The sequence below is a fragment of the Octopus bimaculoides genome, chromosome 15, assembly GCF_046866305.1.
Source record: "Octopus bimaculoides isolate indiv1 chromosome 15, ASM4686630v1, whole genome shotgun sequence".
Taxonomy (NCBI): Eukaryota; Metazoa; Mollusca; class Cephalopoda; order Octopoda; family Octopodidae; genus Octopus; species Octopus bimaculoides.
In genome coordinates this window covers 21,427,720-21,445,043 of record NC_142942.1, presented here as the reverse complement: position 1 = coordinate 21,445,043, position 17,324 = coordinate 21,427,720, and the positions used below count along the sequence as shown (strand labels likewise).

Genomic DNA, 17,324 nt, shown 5'->3' with positions numbered 1-17,324 from the left:
GACGAGGCAGTTTGTTTATCCTCATTATCGGTGTCATTAACATCTTAATTATCATCGTTTAAAATTAATTTCTTTGACCTGGCATTGATTGGTTGATGGAGTTTTAAGAGTTATTCCAATTTGCATGTTTCCATTTCAAAAATTTACATTTTCTGTTTCAGATTCTATGTAATTACCATTCTCTGTGATTCTAGATTGTCTGGAAATTGAATATCAATACAGCTTCTTCCTTCACGTTTCTCTTTACAGGTACTTATTATCGACAGCCGCTCATTTCTGGAGTTTAACACCTGCCATATACGTCACTCAGTCAATGTCTGTTGCTCTAAGCTGGTGAAAAGACGTTTACAGCATGATAAGGTGAGATATTTTCCTGTTGTTGTTCTTGTTGTTATTATTGTCATTTAGATTACTGACGGCTTTTGTTTAATATCAACAACTTTTGGGTTGAAAATATTGCGTGCAAGGTTTCATGTCATAAAAAACAGTTGGCAACAAAACTAACTGGAATCAAGATTGTGAGGGCACATAGTCTAGTGGTTAAGATGTTGCATTAACAATCAGGAGAATGAGGTTTCGATTCCCAGACTGGCTGTGTATTGTGTTCTTGAGCAAAGCACTTCATTTCATGTGACTCCAGCCCACACAGCTGTAACTAAGTTACTCCATGATGGATTGACATTCAAGGGTGAGATAGCGACCCAGGAAAATCATCCGAATGGAGGTCTTGTGAATTGTGTGTCTTATTCAGCAGTTGTAAGAATGAATAATGCAACCCATATTCTGACTGTGAATTCCGACTGGTTGGGATTGGTTGTTCAACCGCATTGAAGGATGAATGAATGAAACCAAGATATTCTTTTATGAGGCCAACTTTGCCTTTCATCCTGTCGGGGTCAATGAAAGTACTGGGGTTGATGTATTCAAATAGCCCCTCCCCTCAAAATTTCTGGCCTAATCATCATCATTATTTTGGGGTGAGAGAGCAGTGCATGACATCAAAGTGATGCTGGGGTACAGATAAACAAGTCCTAATATAGCCATCATGACTACCCGTCTGATAAAGGTACACCTGGCATGGGCATCACAACCACATGTGCATGACATGGTAACCTCATACCAAGATAAACAGCGCATGATCTTGCAAGTTGGGGCCCAGTTAGAATTTTCTTCAGGTCTAGTAGCCATCCTGCTCAAAAGGTCTCTGAATAAGGGTTGTTTGAGGATGATGAATGAAACACCCATGTTTCCAGGGGTGAATTATTCAAACCCTAAAGAACCCCTCTCAACGCATGGCTATTATGCTCCTTCTCAGGATCAGAAATGCACAGGTCTTTGGCCACCAAGGGACATACTCAACTGGTTATGGTCAAGCAACTGACAAACGAATCTCTCTGGTATTGAGCAGAATATTTGCTGTAGTCCATCGTTTAAACCAGTGCCTTTCAACCATTTTTTGTCTATGGACCCCTTTCGATCCCTATTCTATTCTGCTGGACACTCATAGCCATTCGCTGTATATAAAAGAAAACCGTACTGTATTTTCATCATCATCATCATCGTTTAACATCCACTTTCCATGCTAGCATGGGTTGGACGATTTGACTGAGGACTGGTGAACCAGATGGCTGCACCAGGCTCTAGTCTGGTCTGGCAGAGTTTCTACACCTAATATTTCATGTACTGTAGAAGCATAACTAATTTTAACAAGAAAACCTTATATGGACACCCCCCACCAAGGGACACAGGGACCCTGGTTGAGAATCGATGCTTTAGACCAAAACAAAACATGTACATGATAACACTTCCAATCAGTTAAGAGCAGAAGCTGTGAGACCCATTGCCTGGTGCTTACTACATCAGGGCATTTATCATCATCATCATCATCGTCATCATCGTCATCATCATCATCATCATCATCATTATTGTGTGAGAGAGCAATGCATGCTATCAAAGTGACAATGGGATACAAATATACAAAACCCATATTATTATTATTATTATTATTATTATTATTATTATTATTAGTTGTTGTTTACTAACAAGACCGTTTTGTCTCATTTTTACATTATAATTTACTACAAAATTTGATGTATCACTGTCACCAATTATACAACCAACAATTACTAAAGTAATTAACAATGAAACGAGCTAAATATCAAAGCAGACTGTCATCTAAGTCAGTGTGACTCATTGATGCCGCTATACACTCACTCTACACACCCAGCCCCAACTCCACCGCTCTCTCTCTCTCTCTCTCAACACAACACAACAAACAGTCCTGTCCGTCTCCTCCTCCTCCTCCCCTCTTAGTAATCTATTTAATAGTGGATCTATCTCTCTGTTCTCCACGAAATTACATTGTTTATTTATTAGCATTTGTCGAGAGGCCGGCTAACTGTATGTCGCAGAATGGACGGCTTGTTTAAGCCTGGCTGATACTTATTCATTAGCTCGATGCCAAATTACAGCCTTCAATTGTTTTATTACCAGTTAACACACCTTCAAATAATAACAGTAATAATAATAATAATAATAATAATAATAATAATAATCCTTGCTATTGTTTAACTTTTGGTGTCGTTCAGAAGAGATGTCGCTTTGAACGTGATTCTTTTGCTTGTGAGTTTTTGTCGTTGGTCTAAAGTGGTGGCCTTGTCGTGTGGTCAAGAAGTTGGCTTTGCAACCATGTGGGTTTGAGTTCAGTCCCCACTCTGTTGTACCTTAGGCAGTTGTCTTCCATTATAGTCCTGGGCTAATCAATGCTCTGTGAGTGAATCCGAGAGATGGAAAAACTGTGTGGAAGCCTGCACTAGGTGCAGGTGTGGAAGTGTGGTTCAGAACTTTGTTTCCCCGACTACGTAGTTTCGGGTTCAATCTCACCCTGTGGCACCTGGGGCAGGTTTCTTCTTCTATCACCCCAGGTTGTGCCAGACTTCTGTGTCTCTTTTGGCAGGGTTTTTACAGCTGGATGCCCTTCCTAATGCCAACCACCCAGCAGGGTGTACCAAATATATACCATAACAGAAATAGAGTATTGAAGTATTAATAGATTATTAAAAATGTTATAGTAGAATAGTAGTACCACTAGAGATATGATTAAAGATATAGAAGAGTAGGTACTATGAAAGATATCATTAATAAGATATATAGTACAGTAGGTTCTATAAACGCTATCAAAAAAGACATGGTATAGTAAGTACGATGAGAGGTTATCGTTAAAAGGATAGTATAGTCTCGATAGTTTTGAAAGATATTAAAAAAATGATATTTTTTAGATAAGAAAATCTATTCTGTTTGTTTTGTTGTTTTAAGAATATTTTTGCATTACTTTATTATCAATATAAATGGAATATGTTTATTAATAATATAGATTAAATGTGTTTTGTATCTTGATAATTTTTACAAATGTTTCATGAAGTGTGTGTGTTTTTTTTCATTTATTTATTAAAGAAATATTTGTCTTTGCATAATATTGGTTTGGTTCAGTTGTAAGACATTGATTTATATTTTTTTCACTTTTATTAATTCTCACCTTACCAAATGTTGTCTCACTAAAGTTGGAAGTTATTCTATGTAAAAGAATCTTAAATATGTTAAAATCAAGAATAAATATTTTTTCTACTCCATTATCTGAAAGTTGTTTGCATATAAAACATGGTATTTTGGATTATTTTCTAGGAACTGAATCTTGAATTAAGATCTTTTAGTCAACTCATTAACATAATTATGTTAATGTCATCATCATAATTAAACGGTTATCCTTTTTTAGTCATTAGACTGCAGCTGTTCTGAGGAACTGTTTTGAAAAATTTTTAGTGGAACAGGTCAACCCCAGTACATTTAAAAAAAATTATAAGCCTGGTATTTATTCCGTTAGTCTCTTTTGCTGAACCACCAAGTCACGGGGCTGTAAACACATCAGTACCAGTTGTCAAATAATGGTGGGGGACAAACACACACACACAAAGAGAGAGAGGTTTTTTTTAGTTTCCATTTACCCAATCCATTCACAAAGCTTTGGTCGGCCCGAGACTATAAAAGAAGACACTTGCCCAAAGTGTCACACAGTGGGACTGAACCTAGAACCATGCGGTTGGGGAGCAAGCTTCTTACTACAGATCCACACACACACACACACACCACACACACATACACACACACACACATGTATATTTGGACTCATTTGACATCTCATTAATTTTCTTTTGGAAGAAACTCTTCCCCAGTTGATTATTATTATTATTATTATTATTATTATTATTATTATTAATATTGCAGACATATTCTCTTTATTTAAAGTTCAAAGAGTATTTCATCACACCTGCACTTGTTGCCGATCAATAAAAGACGGAATCAGGCTTCAATCAACAAAAATCTATCATAGGAATAAGACTGAAAGTTATCTATAGACAACAACTACATCAAAAGTAAACTAAAACAACCCTGGTGACCTAACCTCCCTTATCCACCCCCATCTTCAAATTAATTCCTATTTCGGTTTCACTTGTTTTTATTTATTTCTCATTTTTTTATTTTAATATTTCTGTCTGTTTTTTGAAAACTAGAAGAGAACAGAATGGTAATTATCGATCTCAGTTTGTTTATCTCATCTTTTGGGGTTCAATATCATTACATCTCTCAGAATATTCTTCAACTACCATTCTTTCTAGAATGTTCCTTCACTTTTCTGACTGGTTTCAGCTATTGGATTGCTGTCGAACTGGAACATCACCCTCTGGGGTTTTCAAGGATCATTTGGGCCCCAGTATGCGAATGTGTGTGCATGTGTAGAAATAATATACAGGTGTGTGTGTGTGTGTGTGTATGTGTAGAAATATATAGATATGTGTGTGTAGGGTCTACAGGTGTGTGTGTGTGTGTGTGCAGAAATATATAGATGTCTGTGTGTGTAGGGTCTACTGGTGTGTGTGTGTGTCTCCCACCAGTACTTGACAGTTGGTGTTGATTTGTTTACTTCTCTGTAACCTAGCAGTTTGACAAAAGGTGACCTCAGAATTAGTACTAGGTTTAGAAAAAACAGAAAGGAAACAAGTGCTGGGGCTGATTTGTTTGAGTAAACCTTCCAAGGCAATGCTCCAGCATGGCCACAGTTCAATTACTGAAAAAAAAAGTGCAAAATAAAAGATGTTAAAAGTTTCTGTTTGTGCATTTGGTGTCAGTATGTTTGCTGTGATTCTTTGAAAGCATGTCTGGACAAGGTGTAAGGATATTGGACCCCCAAAGCTGAGATCAATAATTATCATTATGCTCTCCTCTAGTCTTCAAAAAACAAGGGGGAATCAGGTGCAGTCGCAGGAATTTTACAAAGAGAGGGCACAAGGTCAGAAGGGAATACAATTCCAGGAGGAAAGGGTATTAATAGCATTATTTAGAAGGGCATATTTCTTTTCTTGAGGAGGGCATGTGCCCCTCAGCATCTCCCCTTTCTCCCTGGGTCTGCCACTGGTAATATTACTTTGCTTGGAAACAGGTGAGGCCTGGTGACAGGAAAGGTATCCAGCCATAGAAAATTCTGCTTCAATGACATCTTGTATGATGTATGTAAGCAAAGTGATGACGATGTTTCTGTTAAGTTTTACGTTTTGTTAAATTTTAGGTTCACATAAAAGATTTGCTGGCTCAAACATGTCACATTGATGCCGATGAGAATGCCGAAATTATTGTCTATGACCAATGCACTGAGGAACCAGCCTATTTGACGGGGGACAATTTCTTGGTTGTATTACTGCAAAAACTTTCTTCTGCCTACAAAAGTGTCACACTTCTAAAAGGTAAGTGCAATCCTAAATTTGTCTCTTTCTCTCTCTCTCTCTTTTTTAATATTTCCTACTTACAGGATTATTAATAATAATAATAATAATAATTATATTGTAATCCATTTATAAAAATGCTTTAAATAAATCTTTTATCCTTTAAATGGTATCTCGAAAATAATTTGCCTAATTAGATTACATATTACCTAATGATTTTTATTATTATTTATGAATAATAATAATAATGATAATAATAATAATGATAATGAGGATGATGTTAATGATAAAAATAATAATGCTTTCGTTATTAACCACAGGGGTTAACGAAAAGATTGGGGACTGTACAGAATAATACAGAGTGAGATTATGTAAAATGATGTGAGTAAAAATAAAGGGAGATGACAAAACTAAAACAAAAAAGTTTGGAGCAGGAAGACCTTCAAGGGATAATAATAATAATAATGATAATAATTCTTTCTACTGGAGGCAAAAGGTGTGAAATTTTAGGGAAAGGGGCTAGTTGATTACATTGGCCCCAGTGCTCATCTGGTACTTATTCCATTGGCTTCAAAAGGATGAAACTTCAGCAGCATTTCAACTTGGAATGTGAAGACAAATGAAATGCTGCTAATAATAATAATAATAATAATGATAATAATAATAATGATAATGATAATGATGATGATGATAATGATGATGATGATAATGATAATAGAGCTGGCCAAGTACTATGCATAGCTATAATATTGAGATTGAAAGGCAGGGGCAAATTATGCCTCCCTAATCTACAAAAGTAAAATATTTTGCATTTTATGCATAGTAATTAGATTAACCTTCATAATTTTATTGAATTAGGTCCATATTTTGCCATAAAAAGAAAATGTTGCTATCGATCTATTTTATTCAAAGTAGGCACTGCCTACCTTGCCTACCCAGGTGGCATGTCCCTGGCAGATAGTTAAGAAATTCACTTGACAACAATCGGGTTTAAGGTTCGGTGTGAGTGTGTGCCATCTGAGAGCCCAGTGTCTTTTAGCGAAGCCATGAGTCAGCCCGAGGCTGAGTCAGCATGGCTTGGTGGGAACTGTGTAGGATGGGTTGTACCTGTAATTCAGTAGGTAATGCCTTGTCACACACCACAACACTGAGTCAAGATGAGTCATGCTAATTCTTCCTGAGAACTTCTCAGCCACATTGTTCTGGGTTCACCCTCATTGAATGGCACCTGAGGCAAGTCTCCTACTCTTGCCCCAGGCTGACCAAGCCCTTGGGAGTGGATCTTGTAGACAGAAAGAAGCCTGTCATATATATATGTATATATATATGTGTATATTATACACACAAATCACACACACACATGTATGTATATATATCTGTGTGTCTTTGTGTTTGTCCCCACCACTACATGACAAGTGATGGTTTGTTTATGTTCCCTTAACTTAGCAGTTTGGCAAGGAGAGACCGATACAATAAGTACCAGACATATCTTAACCAACCTACAATTCATTTATTGTATAGAGTTGTTTTTTTAGCCCTAGGTTAGTCCTGATGGCTGCAGATTAATGATTAACAGTTTTCCATCCATGGCCATCCTGTATTTGATTAAGAAATACTGTATCTACAACTACATTACCTGTTCTGTCCTACCTTGCTTCCTTTTTTTTTTATTATTATTATTTCCTAAGGCTATAGGGTATATGATTTAATAGCTATTTGGCTGTAATTATTAGTAGATCTGGTGACCAGGTGAAGGAGACACTCTGTTTAGCTCTCGGTCAGTTAAAGTGATTAAGAACACATGATTTGAAAATGTTAAATCATAATTGCTCGTTTTTCAACATCTAAATGTTTTGTTCTGAACTGCTGGAAAGTTTGTTGCAGAGATGTCTTTAAAGGTTAAGAATTTTTTACTATTGAGAAAAAAAAAAGGAAAAACTCAAGGAAAGAAAAGATATTTCTCAAATGGATTTTGGATTATTTTTTTTTATTTGTGAAGCATAAGTTAACTAGAAATCTTAATTTTTATTTCTCTTTCTATTTTGACATTCTTCCCTAATTTAGCTTGATTGATTTTAATTAATTTTCTTAATAATTTTTACTTTGAAAATGAAAATTAGTTTCTTTGCATTGTTAACCCCAGTATATAACCGGTAATTTAACAAGATTACTGACCTGAGCATAAAATAAAGGCTACGATGACTCAGACAGCATATGACCTTGACATTTATTAATGCCGCCATCTTACAGAAATTCTTCTCAAATCCTCATTAAATGGTTCCTGCCAAAGTAGTTTTTGTCTGTTTTTAGCGGAGAAGGACAAACATTGAGGATTCAATCAACTTTAAATATCGCTCGGAAAGTGATATTGATTTTTTCCTCCTACTTTGATTTTCTTCCAATCAGTTCACCATTATTTATTGGTTCTTTCATGTATTCCTCGTCTTTTATGCCTTCTCGTGCTATACTTTGTTTCTGATGCTATTTATTTACATAATTTTTCAAGATTTCTTTTTTCCCTTATTATTTCAAGTAATGCACGTGGAAAAAATAATTTGTCTTCTTTCTTTACTGAGCAGAACGAAATCATGTAAATCTTTTAGTTTTTCTTCCTTCCTTTCTTCCCAAGGCTACTGTACAGTTACTAACCTCATAGAACAAGTCTTAATTATTCTCATTCTAATCACCATAAATTGTTGTACATCACTTAACGACGGCAGACTTATTCTGTTGTCTGGTTCGGCACCATCACCTGCTGCTAAACCAGGTACCTTTAGCATTTTGTTGCAAATAGGCCTGAGCAGAGGGCAGTCTGGTTGATTTGGGTCTACCACTCCATTCCAACAGGGTCATCTGCCCAAGTTAGTGGCACAGGGACGACCCTTTAGTAAAGAATTCTCAGTTTTATAAACCATTCCTATTCTTATATTCTGTTCTGTTACTTAGAAAACTTTATATACATCACATGTATGTATGTATGCATTCCAGTAACCTGTACACGAATCATGTGTATTTAAATTTAACACTGATTATTAAAATATAGAATGAATATTTAGAAATGGGGCCTAAATTTTTATATATATATATATATGTATATATATCATCATCATCATCATCATCATCGTTTAACGTCCGCTTTCCATGCTAGCATGGGTTGGACGATTTGACTGAGGACTGGTGAAACCGGATGGCAACACCAGGCTCCAGTCTGATTTGGCAGAGTTTCTACAGCTGGATGCCCTTCCTAACGCCAACCACTCAGAGAGTGTAGTGGGTGCTTTTACGTGTCACCCGCACGAAAACGGCCACGCTCGAAATGGTGTCTTTTATGTGCCACCCGCACAAGCCAGTCCAGGGGCACTGGCAACGATCTCGCTCGAAAATCCTACAGGAGCCAGTCAGGCGGTACTGGCAACGGCCACGCTCAAAATGGTGCATCTCATGTGCCACCCGCACAAGAACCAGTCCAGGGGCACTGGCAACGATCTTACTTGGCTTGCCGGGTCTTCTCACGCACAGCCCATTTCCAAAGGTCTCGGTCCGTAGTCATCGCCTCGGTGAGGCCCAATGTACGAAGGTCTTGCCTCACCACCTCAGCCCAGGTCTTCCTGGGCCTACCTCTTCCACGGGTTCCCTCAACTGTTAGGGTGTGGCACTTTTTCACGCAGCTATCCTCCTCCATTCTCACCACATGTCCATACCAGCGCAATCGTCTCTCTTGCACGCCACAACTGATGCTTCTAATGTTCAGCTTTTCTCTCAAGACTTCTAATGTTCAGCTTTTCTCTCAAGATGTTCAGCTTTTATATATATATATATATATATATATATATATGAGAAATCATCTATCTATCTATCTAATGATGTTATTATCATATTATAATTTATTATAATTTATACAACTTCTGTGTCCTGTCATGGCTCCATTCATGTGGATACTCTTACAAAGATTTGGAGTCAAGTCCAAAAATTCTAAACAAAACATGAAATATATCTTTTACCTGTTTCAGTCATTAGACTGTGCCCATGCTGAGGCAATATATATTTTTATTGCAGAAATTAAGGAAATTTCAAATTCAGGAAAATAAGGTATGAAAACAGCTTAGAAGATTGGGTAAAAATACCCTTATGAGGTAGGTGGTCAGGGGCTGTTTGGCTCAAAGCTACAGTGGGCTCAGCTGGAATTTGAGGGGTAAAGAGTTTGATTCTTTGCAGCAGCTTGCTGGTCACTTTTTATCCATCTTAGAAGGTTTTTTTTTTTTACCTGATCTTTTAAGCTGTTTTCACAGCCATTTTCCTGCGTTGGAGATCTGTAATTTCTAAAATAAAACTACCAACTTACCCGACACTTTGATGTTTGCTTATAAAAGTATGTGTGTGTGTGTGTGTGTGTATATATATATAATGTACATATTGATAGATGAAGGTGCATGACCTAGCAGTTAGGGTGTTGAGCTCATGATCATAAAGTCATAGGTTCGATTCCTGTTTTGGGCAGTGTACTGTATCTTTGGGCAGGGCACATCATTTCATGTTACAACTCAGACCATTCATAAGTCAAACACTGATGACTGTTTTTCATGCATTGGTTGTATTGGGTAATTGAGTAATGACTAATGATTGACTGTATTGGGTAGTTGAGTAGCAACTACTGATTGGTTGTACTTGATTGTTGAGTAAAGACTAGTAATCATTCATATTTGGGAGTTTAGGTAGTGACTAGTGATCATTGTAGCTTCTTCTGATTGACCATCTGAAGGTTGACCAGTGGCATTGTGTCCGTGTACCGAGAGGCTGAGTACAATGTACTTTGACTGCACCTTTTCTGCCTATGTGTATCTCGGCATATTTACTGTGCTGAAAATGTGTCTTCAGTTCGGTCTTTTTTTTTTTTTCATGATGTTGGTCTGTTCAAAAAGAGCTAATTAGTGCTATTAAACAACATCAATCAACATTAGCAACACTAGCACTACTACTACTACTACTACTACTACCACCACTTAATCCCGATTCAAGGTCTTTTATCAATAAAGATTTCGGTAACCATTTCTTTTTATGGGATTATTTCCTTCCAACAGGAAGCAATCGTCTGGAGAAACCAAAAGAAAACATGAATCCGTTTCTTTTCATTTTGTGTTCGTTGTTTTGTTAACGATATTTTGTTCTTTTAATTAAAGCTAAATAAATACTGCTATAAGTTTATAAAATTACTTGAAATAATGAATTCTTTGTATGCTAAAAAAAAAAAAAACGATGCAAAAAAATAAAATAAAATAAAATTGAGCAAGGATTATATCCGTGGATGGCTTTATTAATCTCTCTAGATTAGCGAAGTCTTTACGTCAGCAAAACTGATTATTATTTGCTTGAAAAAACTTGCTTCTGGCATTAAATAGAAATTGAGAAACGATGGCGCCTTTATTGTAGTTGAGGAACTGGTTAAGCTAACAGATAGGTGAAGTAAGGGCCAAAAATGGAAGGGCTCTTGATTTTAAGGTCTGTAGCACACTTTAAATCCTTCCTCGTCGTCGTCATTGTTATGATATATCCTTGGGCAAGGCATTGGTATAGAGAGAGCCTCTGGTTTGGTTAAGCTGATGTCAAAGGTTCAACTCCATGACTCATTCAAGAAAAAGACGATAAAGAAAACAACAAAAAGTGAATAAACAAAACCAAAATTACTGTTGCTAATTATAACTGGAGACATATTGTTTGGGGTTTGTATCAGATATTGTCTTCTGTGAGAACATTATCTCTCTTGTTTGTGCCACCACCACCACCACCACCACCAGCATAATCATCATCATAACTATATAGACCACCAATGCCCAGTTTATTTATGAATTATAATTACTTCAATTATCAGGTTGTTAATGAAAACTTATAAATCAATGTATTTCTCTGTCTTTTTTTTTTTTATTCCATTCCTCTTGTAATCTTTCCTTCTTCCTTTTTCTCTACTTACCGATGACTCAACCACTTTTCCTGATCATTGAAAGAGATATATCTAATGCTCGCTGTTCAAATGAAATCTTTTATCTGCTCTGTGTATCATATTTACAGTTTTCCTACTTACAACTACCACACGTAGTGTCTTAAACAATTTCCTCTGAATATCTAGTTTCTGGTGGTGTCTTGTAAGTGTCCTAACTCACTGGACATGTACTTTGGACTTCTAATTACTGGCGTCTTTAAATGACCTAACTGACTGGACATCTAGCCACAGGTGTGGCTGTGTGGTAAAAAGTTTGCCTCCCAACCACATGGTTCCTGGTTCAGTCCCACTATGTGGCACCTTGGGCACATGTCTTCTACTATAGCCTTAGGCTGACCAAATCTTTGAGTGGATTTGGTGGATGGAAACTGTAAGAAGCCCATCATTTATGAGTGTGTGTGTGTGTGTGTATGCATGCGTGTGTTTGTCCTCCACCACTTCTTGATAGCTGGTGTTGATATTTATGTCCTTGTGACTTAGCAGTTCGACAAAAAAGTGATTGATAGAATAAGTACCGGGCTTAACAAAAAATACCAGAGTCAATTCATTCGACTAAAAATTTTTCAAGGCAGTGCTCCAGCATGGTCGTAGTCTAATGACTGAAACAAGTAAAAAATAAAAGATGTCTAGTTTTAGGTGTCTTTCAAATGTCCTAACGAACTCGATGCCTAGTTTCTTGTGTCTTTAAGAATTTAGTTGAAATTATTGCCTGTAGAGTAATCCCTCGACTATCGCAGGTGTTACATTCCAAAACCTCCTGCAGAAATAATTAAAATCTAAAAAATATAAATACCTCTCGGCCACAGAAACCTGCGTTATACTGAGAAGTCGCGATATAAATTGACATATATTAGCCAGAAGAATCTGCAATGTACTGAATGCACGATAGGTGAACCGTGACCTGGTGAGGGAATACCGTATAGTTGGGTTTTTTTTGTATTACAATTTATAAATTTATAAAGATTTATCATTAGTTGTTTCTAAATAAAATGATTTGTCCTTATTTAACAGGTATTGACAAATCTAGCCCCCCCCCCACTCTCTCTCTCTCTCTCTCTCAAAATTACAATATTTTCCCTTCTATACAAAATGGTTTGCTGTCTTGTGTCAATGTTCTTCTAAATCCTGTCCAAAATATTTCCTACCTGCTGGACAATGCACCAGCTACCTGTACATTATAACCTTTGTTATTTTTGCTATGTATAGATTTTTATAATCTTTGTTTATATCTGAACTTTGTGTACACAACCTAATTGCACCAGTTAAGACACTTCTTCTAATACTTGCCCCTTAATCTTTAGCATTGCCTGGATACAGTTTCTCAGAATTGTATCAACAAAGTTGTTAACAATGTTAATTGCTACAAACCTATCAGCTTTGATGTGTATCTCTATACCAGCAAAGTGACTTCTGATAGCAGTGATTGTCATCCTCGATTCTTGGATGTGTTTCTAAAGACATACCTCTGTATAGGCAGGTGTTGCCTATATATACAAGTGTTATCTCTCTATAGGCAGGTATTATCCATGTATAGACAGGTGTTGCCCTAGTACTCAAGTTTGATTTAATCAGGAGCAGTTAGAGCAATGATCTGCAAATTTCCATACTGAACCCTGAATGAAGGCCCCCAACTCTCATGTTGTGATAAGAATTTCCATTCATTAAAACCTTTAAACTAATATGGACCATCATTTCTAAGAAATCTAATAAACCTTTTTGGCATTTTACGTTCGGTACTTAACATTCCACTGTTTTATTATCATTATAAAACTTTGTGATATTTGATATCATTTATTTTATTTTATTTTATGATTAAAAGTCTCCTGGGTTGGTGGCAGTTGGAGGTGGCGGCGGTGGTGGTGGTTTCTAATGCAGGTTAAAGCAAATCATTTGTGCAGATTGTTTGGCAAAAAGAGACAGTCCATCGTTATTATTATTATTATTATTATTATTATTATTATTATTATTATTATTATTATTATTATTATTATTTTATGTGGCAAGCTGGCAGAATCGTTAGAATGCCTGGCAAAATGCTTAGTGGCATGTTGTCCACCTTTACGTTCTGAGTTCAAATTCCGCTGAGGTCGATGTAATTGACTAGTCCCCTCCCCTTAAATTTCAGGCCTTGTGTCTATAGTAGAAAGGATTATTATTATTATTGTTATTACCTCTGCCTTAGTGAAGGTAGAGGCTTGGTTCACAGTTATGTTTGTTTGTTCGGGGACAAAATATCTGAAGAACTGCTGGATGGATTCGGATGAAACTATCAGGGATGTTTGGCCTCATGACTGGCACAAACTGATTAGATTTTGGGATCGATCCAGTACTGGACAAGGATTCTGGATTATTTTCCTTGTTGTTTTGCTTAATTCTTGAGGGTGGTCGGGTTCATTTTTAGTATTCTTGTTAGTGAAAGCAGATTCCAGATATTCTCATTTTAAAAATCATCTCTGGCTAATCGTCGAGAGGATGTTGGTGTTGCTTTGCCGGAGGTTTGTGTTCTCTGAGTGCTCTTGCTATTATAATTATTATTATTATTATTATTATTTTTATTATTTTTAGTATTGTTATTATTTTAGGCTGTAAGCTGGCAGAATCGTTAGCACACTGGGCAAAATACTTAGCGGCATTTCATCCACTTTTACTTTCTGAGTTCAAATTCTATCTGAGGTCGACTTTGCCTTTCATCCTTTCGGGGTCAATAAATTAAGTACCAGTGAAACACTGGGGTCGATGTAATCAACTAGTCCCCCTCCCCACAAATTCCAGGCCTTGTGCTTTAGTAGAAAGGATTACTATTATTACACTATTATTATTATTACTACTATTGCTATAACCTGTTGTTGAAAAGCTATGTTGGACTGGGGTTGATACTAGAAGATCAATATGTATCAATAATATAATTCAGTGATCAGTAAAGGTAGGGAGTGGTCCAGTTATTGTTGAATTTATTGATTTTAACAATTTTAGATTTTCAGTTTAGAGAGAAAAATTTATAAGAAAATTATGTAAAATTTAAATATTTTTTCAGTTAAAAAATGTATTTTAATTAGAAATTAAAAATGTATGTGGAGAGTAATTTTCCTTAATTAATCAACAGGATGATTAATTAATTAATCCACAAACATTTATTATATTTTATAAACAGTGGACTCCAAAATCAACTGCAGTCTGCCTCTCTCTCTCTCTCTCTCTCTCTCTCATTTACTTTGAAAGAAGCTTGTCACCTTAGTGTGTATGTGTGCGTCTTTGTATGAGTGTGTGTGTTGATGTGTGTGTAAATGAGTCTGTGTGAGTGAGTGAGTGAGTGTGTGTGTGTGTGTGTGTGTGTTGGCATGTAAGTGTAAATGTGTCTTTGTGTGTGTGTGTGTGTGTATATGTGTTGGCGTGTGTATATGTGTTGGCGTGTGTGTGTGTGTTAGTGTGTAAGTATAAATGTGTCTTTGCAAGAGTGTGTGTGTGTGTGTGTGTGTGTAGATATGTCTTTGCGTGAGTGTATATGTGTGTGCTGTGTGTTGAGATGAGTCATCCCCTGTTAACTGCTGCTGTTCATTTTATAGTGCTGCTGCTGCTGGCGTTGGTAGTGTTGGTGGTGGTGGCGACGGCGGTGATGATAATTGTGGTGGTGGCGGTGGTGGCATCAGCAGCAGCAGCCAACTTGGGTACCAGCTGTTTTGTTGTTCGTTGCTACTGAAAGCTTTTCAATCCATGTACATAGTCTTAATCATTTCCTTTTCCTCACCTTTCTCTCTCTCTCTCTCTCTCTCTCTCTACCTTCCACCTCCTCCCCCCACTCTCTCTCTCACGCCTGCTCACTCTCTCCACATACCCCCTCTCTTTCCCTTGCTTCTCTCACTCTTTCTTCCTTTTGCCACCTTAAAACCCTCCCTCCCTTTGTCAGCCTATAATCTCACATTTCTCTTCACCTCACTCCCTTCGCCTCTCTCTCCCTCCCCTTCTTCCTCTTCCTCTCCACAATTCAGTCATTTTCAAAAAACTTGGATCAATGACATTTCAAAACTTCTAGTTCCAAGTGTTTTGTCCTTTTTTTTCTCCTTTTTTATTCTATGGAAATCTATAGAATGTTACCAAGTCTCTACTGCCAAATACCTACCTCTGTGTACAGAGATGCTGGGAAGAAGTGTATAGGCATTCGTTTACATCACATGCATCCAGACACTATCTGCACTCTTTGTGTATACATCCATGTTTAAGCCTGTCACATACGCACATTTACAAATGATGTCCTGCATATGTAAATTTGGAATTTTATTTTCTTACCAAACCGAGCAGATTCACAAGAAAATACTAACGGATATTTTTAATGATTACATTTTGTTACACTAATTAGCAATAATAAGTAGCCAGGTAAGTGTAATTAAAGCCCCCAACTTTTTCTTTTTTTTTTGGAGGGGGGGAGGAGTTATTATCATCATCATTATGATCATGATCATTATTATTATTATTATTATCATTGTTGTTGTTGTTGTTGTTGTTATGTTGCGTACCGCCGATTGCGTCTCCTCAGGTGTGAAATTGAAACTCTTTTTAAAACTCAATCACCTTGTTATTAGCAGAAAGGAACAGTTGGACACACAAGACTGTGTGTGTGTGTGTGTGTGCACACACTCACATCTCTCTCTCTCTCTTCTCTCTCTCTCTCTCTCTCTCTCTCTCTCTCTCTCTCTCTCTCTATATATATATATATATATATATATATGTAACACATATATCTTTATTTCTGTGTATGTGTGTGTGTGTATAAATATATGTATATATATATATAAAACACAGATCTATCTATTTATCTGTGTTTGTGTGAGTGTATATATGTATGTATATGTGTATATATATATATATATATATATATATAGGCATATATGTATACACACACACATGCACACATACGTATGGCTGTTGTTATTTCATGTCCTTTTCTCATCTGTTTGTCTTACCCAGGTGTCTGCTGCCCCTTCACATGCGCGTGCACATGCACGCACACCTGCATGCATTCTTACATACCTGCATGTCTGCATGTACACGTTACTGGTACCTGAAACTTTTAACGCTGTCATGCATTTGGTTTCACAAATACATTTACATTACGTAAAGATTGATTTGTTGTGGTGGCATCTCTTCACACACACACACACCACATGCTCACACACACGTATTTGTATATATGTATTTATGTATATTTATATATCTATATTATTCTTAAACAAGAACAGTATTAAGAGTGGCTTTGAAGTTTTAGCCAGTTAAGCTGTCATCAAGCAGTCCGACAATGGCTTACCTGGCTGAGACTTCAAAGTTACTGTCAATAATAGTCTTGTTTAAGAATAATGGATTAGCATTCCATTCCACAAGAGCATAGAATAACCCCTCAGATTAATCAAAAAATTGCTTTTATTATGAATGAACCTACAGACAACAGTTAACATAATATATATATATATATATATATATATATTACTTACATATATATTACTTACATATATATATATATTTCTTTATTGCACACAGGGGGCTAAACACAGAGGGGACAAACA

At 36.5% G+C, this 17,324-nt stretch overlaps 1 protein-coding gene across 8 annotated transcripts in view; it reads left to right on the top strand.

Moving 5' to 3' along the window:
- The window catches only part of LOC106876653 (uncharacterized), a 96,200-nt gene that overhangs the window by 33,137 nt on the left and 45,739 nt on the right, over positions 1-17,324 (top strand). For 4 of the 8 annotated variants that reach the window (XM_014925270.3, XM_014925269.3, XM_089363513.1 and 1 more), the window contains exons 3-4: positions 250-360; positions 5,621-5,795. In XM_014925270.3, coding sequence (XP_014780756.2) covers positions 250-360; positions 5,621-5,795 — 286 coding nt within the window. Of the gene's footprint in view, positions 1-249; positions 361-5,620; positions 5,796-15,345; positions 16,141-17,324 lie in introns of those variants that run through there. The other 4 variants (XM_014925271.3, XM_089363515.1, XM_089363516.1 and 1 more) reach the window with 4 other exon arrangements.